At 40.3% G+C, this 11,226-nt stretch overlaps 1 protein-coding gene across 1 annotated transcript; it reads right to left on the reverse strand.

The window, feature by feature from the left end:
* Window positions 1–1,959: 1,959 nt before the first annotated feature.
* Window positions 1,960–9,942, reverse strand: LOC121269694 (myb/SANT-like DNA-binding domain-containing protein 2). The gene is made up of 4 exons (XM_041174502.1): window positions 9,664–9,942; window positions 6,317–6,365; window positions 4,611–5,055; window positions 1,960–2,599 (listed from the first exon to the last, which is right to left on the reverse strand). The coding sequence occupies exons 1-4, from the start codon at window positions 9,668–9,670 to the stop codon at window positions 2,198–2,200; spliced, it is 903 nt and encodes a 300-aa protein (XP_041030436.1). The 5' UTR covers window positions 9,671–9,942; the 3' UTR covers window positions 1,960–2,197.
* Window positions 9,943–11,226: the final 1,284 nt, after the last annotated feature.

An 11,226-nucleotide genomic window follows, 5' to 3' on the forward strand; every position in this document is an offset into this window, starting at 1 on the left:
ACATCCTCTTCCTCCACTTGGTCCCCCCTTGTCAGTGTCAGATTATGGAGAGTGCAGCATGCAACCACTATCAGTGACACCCGGTCTTGGGGGTATTGTTGTCCACCCCCTGAACAGTCCAGGCACTGGAAGCGACTCTTGAGAAGACCTATGGTTCTCTACCACTGCCCTTACGGAGACATGGCTCCTGTTATACTGCTGCTCGGCATCTGATCTTAGGTGGCAGAAAAGCGTCATGAGCTACCTTTTCAGGGGATAGCCCTCGTTACCCAGCAGCCATCCATCTAGTCGGGCTGGAGCACTGAAGAGCCTTGTCACCTGGGAGCATCTCAGGATGTAAACATCATGGGAACTGCCAGGGTACCTTGCAAACACTTGCAGAATCTGCATCCTGTGATCACACACTATCCGCATGTTAATGGATTGGAATCCTACCCTGTTGAAAAAGGCAACCGGCTCACCCACTGGCGCCTTGATAGCCACACGTGTGCAGTCGATTGCATCCTGGATCCAGGGGAACTCAGCAATCACTGCAAAGCCTCTGGCTCGCTCTGCCTGGCTGGCCTCATCAGTATGGTAATGAATGAAAGCCAATGCATGTCTGAGCAGAGCTTCTGTCTCCAGCTTGATGCAACTGTAAGCAGCTGATTGTGAGACTCTGTCATGAAGCTATTAATGTATATAATATTATTAGAAAATATTTTTCTTCTAAAATAGAGGTTTAGTCTGTGGGTGTGTCTTAATTGGATTAAAACCAGCTAGTCCGGGTGCCTTGATGTGCACTAGTTTTGAGATGTAAACAGAGAGGTAGAAATTTACATTTTTTGAATAAAGCATTCATGAAGGCAAGTGAAATCTGCCTCCTAACTAGCAGACTCCAAGCAATATATTTATATTACTAATAAAAATGGTACTATGAAAGGGGTTTTATTGTTAGAAGAGGCTGGTGATACAATGAGAATTTACATTCAATGAGCTCTACTGGGTATAACTTTCATGCTTGTAGGACAGAGGCAATGTGAGATCAACAGCAGCTGTAAAATCCTCCAGCTGTTCCACAGGAACCAAAGTGAAAAGAACCTTATTTTGAATTTGTAAGGTGAAAATGCTTTGCCTGGTGTCTGGTTAAGTCTATGGGTTGTTGTTGCCTTGATGGAGATCAATTTGGGAATTTGTTAAAAGTTATGATAGTAGTAATTTGTAGCCATGTCTATATATTTAACTTGTGTAAATTAATAAAATGTTTCATTTAGTTTAATATAAAACCTCTTGAGAACTGGTGGTCTGATTCCTGAATTTAGAGTTGCATCTCAAACATAACACTTAAAAGTATAAGTTATGACAATTGTTTAAAGTTTCCCTCTGGGATTTTTAAATAACTCAGCTTTATCGAAAGCATGTCTCGTAACAGGCTCCGCAAAGGTCCCCCACCAAGCCCTGGAAAGAGCCAGAGGCATAGAAGTTGAGGGCTACTGTGACCTTCAGTGCCACTGGCATGGGATGTCCATCCACACAGTCGGAGCTGATCTCAAGCCTGATCCTCTGATAGATGGAGGTCACTGTCTCCCTTGAGAGACAGAGCCTCCTTTGGCATTGCACCCCAGACATATTGAGGTAGCTGCATCATCGCTGTAAACCCTGGCAGCAGGATACTGAGTGAAAGTTTTGCCCACTATCTTAAATATTCTAAAGAAATAAATATCCTTTAATTTAAAGGACTGAGATGTCAAATTAATTTTTACACATGGTTATTAGATCTGACACTAGTGGCCAGTAATGCATTTGGCATATAGTGTACCAGTATGTTTCAAATCAAATACAACTGCACTTGTTGAAAATTTGTGTGTGTGTTTCATTACCAATCACTACAACTCCAAGGGTTAATACAAAGTGCAATTCAGACAAAAGTTCAAAAATATTTATAATTAGTTTATGAAAAATATGACAAAATACTTTAAATCATTTTATTTGTGTATATATTTGTTAAAAAGGAACTGTATGATTTTGCTAAATGTGGGTATTGCAAGTATAATACAAATTATGAATAATCATATCAGAGCTCCCTACGAAAAGGTGCTCATTTTTCAAATCTATACATTGTACTGTTTCTTACTGAGACATCTTACAAAATGATAGTAGGATCATCAACATTGAACTAAATTTTTGGTCATGTGATTTACAACATTTTTAGTTTGGCTTATCTTATTCTGCAGGTCCCAGGTTTCTTATACTTGAGTCTATAGCCCAGTGCTGACTCCAGGCATTCCTGGATGCAGCCCTGTTTGAGGACCTCAGATTTTACTGGATACCACTTACAGTAAAGTTTACTCTGGTCCATTGAAGATGGGTGCCAGATGAAATGATGAATATCTGCACAGGCATGTTGATCATCGATTATATTCACTGGGCATTGGAGCAGTTTCATTAGCTGTTCCCGGATGTTTGTTGTTACAGCTTCTATGTAGCAGTATTGGACCTGATTTACTCCACTGAGTTCACTGTCTCGCTCAGTATCCGACTCTGGGGAGGCGGCCTGGTCTTCACCTGATTCTTCAGCCCAGTCATCAGTGGCATCCAGGTCTGACACATCTGTTCTTACCTGAATTGAAAAACGTTAGAACAAATTTTGATTGGTAAAGCAATTAGAAAAGTGCAGCAGCTCTTGGTTTCTATAAAACAACGCCCCTGTTGATTCTAGTGAATGCATAATTGTCTCTGCTACTGTTATTTATTGTATTTCTAAAACAACATTAGTGGTAGATTGTCAATAGTATGCAGTATTCTAATTAACCGTGTAATATTAAATTACTATTCTTTTATAGACCACTATCCGTATTTTGTTGTATTATGAGTGAGAATAGCAACTAAGGCCTGTTTAGCGCCCTGATCTTTATCCTATTATTGGACTTTGTCCTTCCACGGAGAGATCTCCTCAGATTGTAATTAATTTACAACGATGCTGTATCTGTCCAAATTATAATTTTGCTTTGGCATTCTCCATCACTCAGTAATGTCCTTTAATATTGTAGAATTACTTCTGAGTGAAATGGCTAAGCAAGTTGTTGACTCCTATCCTCCTGTGGAATATTTACATTGCAAGATCTGGTCAATCAGATTGTACATGCAATTTCCAAATTCCCAAATTTCCAAACAGCATTTTCAATTTTGAGCCGTATACCTTCTTCAATATCAAGGATTGGTCTTCAAGCAGCCAGTTCATCTAGAACAATTGATGTCCAATCCTATCACTTACAGCCTTTAACATTTACTGCTGCCTGCTCACCTCCAACCAGATGATGCCTGGGTAATTTGGCAGCGCTGCCATCGAAGTTGGGCAGCCATCAGCTGCAGTGTTGTAATATAGACAGGCATGAGGCTCCCAAATTTATCTCAAATAGGATTCATATAGATGCAGATAGAAGAGTTGCTCATCCCAACCACCCGAGCTGGATGCTGTCTCGGTTTTCAGGGATGATAGAGCAATATGCTAATTGAATGTGTTTCCTGGTATCTATGTTTAATTTAATTTATTGATAAAGTTTAGGTACCAGTTTTCTTCATGAAAATGCATTTGCAAAGTCAGTTCAGATTTTTTTTTGCTTGCCTACCATCTGACCATAGATAATTAACAGTGCAAATAGTGCAAAGAGAGAGGAGGCAATGGTGTAGTGGTATTGTCATTGGACTAATATTCCAGAGACCCAGGGTAATTCTCTGGGCACCTGGGTTCTAATCTCACCACAGCAGATGGTGGAATTTGAATTCAGTAAAAAATCTGGAGTTAAATGTCTAATGATGACCATGAAACAATTGTTGTAAAAACCCATCAGGTTCACTAATGTCCTTTAGGGAAGGAAACTTCCTGCCCTTACCTGGTCTAGCCTACTTGTGACTCCAGACCCACAGCAAAGTGGTTGACTCTTAAATGCCCACTGAACAAGGGCAATAAATGCTGCCAGCAATGCCCACATCCAATGAATAAACAGAGACAGGAGTAATATTCAATTTTCCAGATATGGTAAAGACAGCTGTTAGTGAGGAATCCATTTCATTAGGTTGTTGTGGGATTTCTGAGGCTTCCCCTAAGGAGAGGCATGGATTGCCTGCATCCAGGCCTGGGTGAAGCACGTGCATTTATAGTATTCCCATCTCATTCTCCTCAAGGTTTCTTGGAAGGACACCCAAACATAGCGGCATCCAAAGAAGTTGCCAATGTGCCATGACATTCTTCGCATCAGAGGATCTGAGGGAAACGAGGGAGGCCTGGAAAAGTGCAGGCCCTAGCTTTCTCTTCCAGCATCTCCCTGGATTGCTTTTACTGACAGAAGGCAGTCTTAATGGCTTAAGGCCAGTGGCCAGCCCCAAACTGCAGACATCTTAATCTATAAACTCCACCTCTAATTTCAGCTCGGTTTTAAGCACAGGGCTATAGTGCCAGTGATGTGACCAGGCTGTTCAAATTCAGACATGGCCCAGGTGTGCTGTCCCTGCAGCTCCTGAAGTCATGAGGAGGAGAAAAAAAACAGCTAGAGAAAAGAAATCAGTATCAGAATATGAAGTACACTTCATCAGTCTGGTTGTCTCATCTTCAACATGGGGTAAACACTAACCTCTATGTTAAGTCCACTGTAACCTAATGCCAAAAGGCCACTTTCCTCTGTGATTCGAGAAAGGACATCTTCAGAAGTACATCTGCGCAATGGCATCCATTTCACTCGCTGGAGAAGCTGCAGGCATTCCATCTCACTTACTGTCATATCCACATACTTGTAGAACACACTTCTCCATTTTTTAGCCTCAACTTTCATCTCAATGACCTTGTGACCCTTGCCACCTGGAGTAAAGAAGGATTCAACCAGCTTTGACCCCCTGCCGCTCAGTTTGGTTAAGTAATAGCGGATCTTGGGATTCCAGCGCGTGTTGTAACCAATGGCATAAAGTCCGAACCCAGAGAGTTCACGTATCTGGTCTTTGGAATCTATGTTGAGAGGCAACCAAGTGGGACATGCAGTTTCTATCAGTCGAATGTAGGAACGAACTGTCAGGTACTTTCTCCTGAAAGAGAATCACAGTTAGTATTTAAAGTGCTTAGAGTGGAACTTTCCATTTGCCCTCTGAATGAAGGTGCTGATCCATTCTGGGGTATGCTTCCAATGGTGCTGTGCGCACTTCAAAATCTCACCCAAGTAACCATTCCTCATGTTTGAATCCAGATAATTGATGCTAGTCAGCTGTTTGAGCATGGGAAGAATTAAAGTCAAACTAATTACAGTCTGCACCCCATGTCCATATACATACACAAACTAGCAGCTCTACTAGTGCTCAGGAGCTAATCTACCCCTCCCTCACTTAAAATAATTACTGGTAAAAAGCGCAACTTTGGTAAGACTTTTACAATTGAGAGAGTTTATTTTCAACAACCCTCAAGCTTGACATCATTTTTAAAAGTTAATTCATTGTCAAGGTTCAACTTTATTATTATTTGGTAATAAATCACCTGTAAAATATTTGTATTTCAATAGATGACAGAAATACAGAAACTATTCCACTAAGCAAATCTCTTCAACCTATTTTTTCTACAAGAGAAAGCAATGGATCAAGCCCAAATATAATCTTGTTGAAACCTCTACAAATGGGCATTAACCAGCAGAAGGAATTCTATTTAGATTTTTGTCAGTCTAATTTCAACATATGGGGCAGAATCTTCGGCTCAGCAAGCAGGGGTGGGGCCCACTCGCCAAGGTGTAAAATGACGCGGGGTGACATTGGACATGCATCCTGATATCACTGCACGTCACTTAAATTTTCAGTTCGGCGAGAACGCAGCCGAATTGGCTGCTCACCCGCTGAACTGTCAAAGGCCTATTAAGGCCATTTCAAAAGCCACTTAAGCAATTACCTGAATTGCCCATCCAACCTTAAGGGTGGCAGATGAAGTTTCATGAATGATTTTAAAATTTCACAAAAATTTTTATTAAAATTAATACACATGTCCCAGCTTATGTGACAGTTTCACATGAGGGGACATGTCATGAAAATTTTTTCACCACTTTATTAAACCGTTTAACCTTAAAACTCATCTCCCTGAGGAACCTCCTTAATTGGCCCGCCCACATAAAATGGTGGTTTGGACCTGATCAGGGGTGCCAGTCAGGTCCATGCCCACTCCTGCACCGCCTGCCTGACAGGCAGAAAATTCTGCCCATGATCTCAAGTCTTCACTTAAAAGCTTGCAGGAAATATTTGAACTTCAATGCATGATGTTAGCAACTAAAAACAGAAAATGTTAATAAGAGATTTGATATTCGCCACCTACCTCTCCAGTCCTGAAATATCCCCACATATTGATCTACGGTTAATAAATACTGACGGTGGAAGAAGAAATATATTTATTATAATAATGCTTTATAAATTTACAATCTACATGTCTATTCACAAATAATGCAGAAATAATAACAATTATTCAAGAAACACACTCTAGTGTTAAGGCTTTAACTTCACAGATTTATTGAGCACTATTTTCAGAATATTATCACCCTGCTTCACATTTGTTCTGGTGTCCAAACCATGAATAAGAATGCCAGAGGAGGTGAGTAGTGTTACACTTCCACCTGTAACCTCGAGGTCAAGGTGATACAATGCACAATTGGCCAGATGCCAAGACATGGCAAGGTATCAGAAGGGGTATGGGAAAAGTTATTGATGTATGGTTAGACTGAAATAATGGACAGGATTTCTAGGTCAGCCAGCAGGTGTGATCAGTGGGCCTGGGAGTGGCTAGGGAATGGGCCACCGACCACGATCGGCCTCCAACAGCGGCTTCACGCTCGTGAAGCGCGCACCGAAATGCTCAGCGCTGCTGGGGTCAGAGCGGGAGGAGGGCAGGCGCTGATTTAAGCACGGGCACAGGTAGATGCTGAATGAAAGCTCCCTGAAGGCTGATAGCTGCCTCGGGGAGCTGAAGACTTGAAAACCAATCAATAAAGTTTTTAAAATCCAGACAAGCATGTCCACCCATCACAATCAGTCACTTGAACATATACAAAATAAAAATTCTGTCCGTACATTTTTTTTTTTAATTTAATAACGGAAACCGCCCTTGGATGAGGTTTCATGAAAAATGCAAAATCGGCCTAGTCGATTCACCCGTCTGCCAACCGTAAGGTTGGGGGGAACCACAAAAAATCGGAGACAATTACAACTCTAACTGCACTACTGGGCATCTTAATTGTCAGTGGGCACGGTTCCAATTTTTGCGCGTGCCCGCTGACCGAAATATCGCACAAGTAAGGGATGATATCAGGAAGCTCATCCAATGTCATCTCGTGCGATTTTGCATTTGATCGGGTAAGGCAGGTGCCCGCACACCTATCTAAAAATTCTGCCCAATATTTTACCAATGTTATATGAATTGTTCAAATTGATTACTATGGGCAGAATTGTTCTCTTGTTGGGCGGGGATGCGGCCAATCTGAACGAGAGTAAAATAGTGCGTGATGACATCAGGTGAGTATCCTGAAGCCATCGCAGACTCTTGCAATCTTTTGCTTAGTGGGCACGCACAAGAGGCAGCGATGTGCCCACCGACAATTAAGAGGCCTACTACGGCCCTTAATCAATTGACTAAATCTGATTTTTTGCTGCCCGTCCAACCATTGAATTGGCGGGCAATCGAGAAGGCCAAGCGGCCTTTGGGTTTTTTATGAAACCTCATCCACGGGCAGGATGAGTTTTCCAACAGGAATTGAAAATAAAATGAAAATGTTGAAATCTCTCTTATAACATGTCCCTGCCCATGTGATGGAGTCACATGAGCAGGGACATGTTTTAACATTTTTAAAGTCTTTATTTATGTTTTTTTTAAATCTTCAGCTGCTTGAGGCAGCTGTGTGTGTTCAGGGAGCTTTCGGTGTGCGCACCAGTGTACATGCACAAACATCTGCGCATGCCCTCCTCCCGCCCTCCCCCCACCCCGGCAGTGCTCAGCGTTCCAGCTCGCAATTCCCGCTGGCTGTTAATTGGCCAGCCAGCATGAAATCATGCTCTAGGCCTGATCGCGCGCAGCAGAGGGTTTCATGACCGCTATCGGGACTGCCCAGCGCGCCTGCCCAATGAGGTAAAAATCCTGCCCTATGTTGTGTTCTGGTCACTGAGATACAAAGTCGGTCATTCAAATCTTATAGTAATACATAAAAAAGACAGAAGATTGTGCCAGAAAATTGAATCACAAGGAAAGGCTTTTCAGCCTTGAAAGGAGATGACTGAGAAGAGGTCACAGAGAAATATAGAAAACAATAAATGATACAGAAAAGCTAAATCTAGAACATTATTTCAGATTAAATCATTTTTACAAGAGGGAGTGACAAACAAAAGATCAGCTGAGGACTGACACCAGAACAGTTATTTGGTTATGTGTTCATCAGATGTGAGCATTGCTAACAAGGCCAATATTTGTTGCCCATCCCTAACTGCCCTTGAGAAGGTGGTGGTGGTGAGTCACCTTCTTGAACCGCTGCAGTCCAAGTGGTATAGGTACACCCACAGTACTGTTAGGGAGGGAGTTCCAGGATTTTGACCCAGTGACACTGAAGGAGCAACGATATAGTTTCAAATCAGGATGGTATCTGACTTAGAGGGAAACTTGTGGGTGGTGATGTTCCCGTGCATCTGCTGCTCTTGTCAGAGGTCAAGAGTTGGAACATGTTGACGAAGGAATTTTGGCAAGTTGCTATGATGTCATAGAAAGAATGATCAGCATTGTGGAATGAACTTTTTGGTAGGACGGTGGAGATAAAAACTTTGGAACATTTAGGAAACAGTTGGATACTGTAACAAGAGACTGTAAAGTCTTTTTTGGAATTAAGAAGTGGAATTTACCAAATGCCTTCCTTCAGCCATATCCACATCATAATCTTATATTTTGAATATTACTGTAAACCAGTTTATTAGAATGGAAGTTGATTACATCAAACAAAATAATGATAATGCCAGCTTCAACTTTTGAAGTGGTATCTAATTCTAGTACCCATGTTTTCTATATAGATCGGAATATAATAGTGGAAGTATAAACAAAATAAAGTAGATGCCATAACTAATTTAACTCATTACTTCATTAGAAAGAAATTGTGAAGCCAAGAGTTCAATATTTCTGTTTATTAGTAAACCTATGTACCTCACTACATCCTGTACCTCTTAAATTAAATTATCCTATATTCATTTTTAACCCAAACTCTTCATTTTCCTGCCTTATTTACATTGTTTACTTCAAATTATTGGATAATCCAACATTTTTAACACATCAAAATGACACTGAATTATCAGGAGTAGACAATCAGATCTACTCAGCTCAGATTTTTTAAAGTGATGTTGTTACAAGCATTTAATTTAATATTATATCAGGTAATATATTGATTTGCTCCAACTATTAACTGGTATAACTATTCTTTTATTCAAAAAAAAGTGGCTGATGTTGTGCTGGGCTTTTAATCATAAAAATCTGCAAAATGTAATCTTTCCCCATACTATAACCAATTTTGCAATTATTATTCAGGGTAATTGCCTTCACAATACTCCAGTGAAAGCAGCAAAGATTAGCTGCTAGGTTAAATAAAATCTTACTGAGTTAGTGTTTTACAGAACTATTTAAGAAATTTGTCTCCTTACCAGCCATTGTGTTTTATGCTGCGTTGAATTCAGGGAGCCTTCCCACTGTGTCCCAATTTGTTTTTCATTTTTAAGGAACTAATGTATGCTTCTTGAACTAGCTGCAGGCATGATCAGACTGATGGGTCTTTGCAAAATGCTGCTTCTTCACTGTGCCCAGTTCTCATCCTTAACCTCTGTCTATAATTAACCCTTTGAAGCTTTTAAGTTAGGCACATGACAAAAATAACTTCCTGTAAATACACCAGGCATATTATAGGATAGAAGTAAATGAATGTATGGAACATATCTTTATATAGTCCTAGGAGTAAGCTGACAAATTCCGGTCCTTTTTCTGTTGCAATTTTGGTGCAAAAATTATCAGGCAGCACTAAAAGCAATCAAAACTGCTCCTTAATAAATTACATGGATTTCACTGTAACTCAATGCAGCCTGTTGTTGAAAATGTTTTACTCTAAGACACAAGACATGCACAAGAGCTTCATTTAGAAGAATAAGAATGTGCTTGTTTTACACAGATGGCCCCTACTGTATGACTGGAGCCTTTAACCCCAGAGCTGGCTGTGATGTGCATGAATTCTTTCAATAGACAAGCTAATATAGTTCAAAAAGGGTTTTACAGCAAAAGATTATGAAAAACAGGGTAGATTTTAGGAGGGTCTTTTCAATTTATTATAAACAGAATTTCCTTCTTCTATATTAATCAGTTATGTTTGTTATTGCTTTTCCATATTTCTCACAATTGGTTACACAAGGATAGAAATCATGCCACTGATATTAGTGAACAAATGCATTTCATATAACTCCTCTGCTTTGCTTTATTGTAGATGAAAGCCTGTTTATTCCAAATGGGATAATGTCTCTACTTGTGGTCATAGGGATGTGACATGAATAAGTTGTGCCTGTGTCAGAGAGACTGGTAGTACATTGCCTCTGAGTCAGGAGGCTGTAAGTTCAAGCTCTGCTTCAGCATATCATTTCTGGTAACACTTCCATATGATTGGGAGGGAATGCTGCATTGTTGGAGAATAAATTATTTAAGCTAGTCTCTAGCTACCTGTTCAGTTCAATGTAAACATTTCCATCACAATTTGAAGAAAACCAGTGGAATTCTCTAGATATACTGGTCAATATTCTTCCTCCCTCAACTATCACTAACAAAGCAGATTAACTGGTCATTATTTTAGGGGGCTTTGCTGTGTATAGTTGGCAGCCATATGTTCTGGCGAAAGTCATTCCTTAACTTGAAATCCGTTGGGATATCTTGAAGATGTGAAAGGTGCTCAATAATCTAAGTTTGCTCATTCAGTATCAGCAACAATAATTTCTAGGCAATGTTTTTGCTTTAATGAAGTAGTTTTCATTGTTATACTGTGTTAACATTAGGTAATATGACATCTAGCAGCATTTCTGAGTACAATACGAGCAATTGTGTAGCAGCAGATTTAGCTTATGCATAGTTGGTTTGGAATGATTGGAACAGCATCAGCATAAATCCAATTACAACGGAACAAGTTTTTCTTCTTTCTAAACCCTGATTAGTTCATCGCAGATGCACCACAT

Source organism: Carcharodon carcharias, chromosome 25, assembly GCF_017639515.1.
Source record: "Carcharodon carcharias isolate sCarCar2 chromosome 25, sCarCar2.pri, whole genome shotgun sequence".
NCBI lineage: Eukaryota > Metazoa > Chordata > Chondrichthyes > Lamniformes > Lamnidae > Carcharodon > Carcharodon carcharias.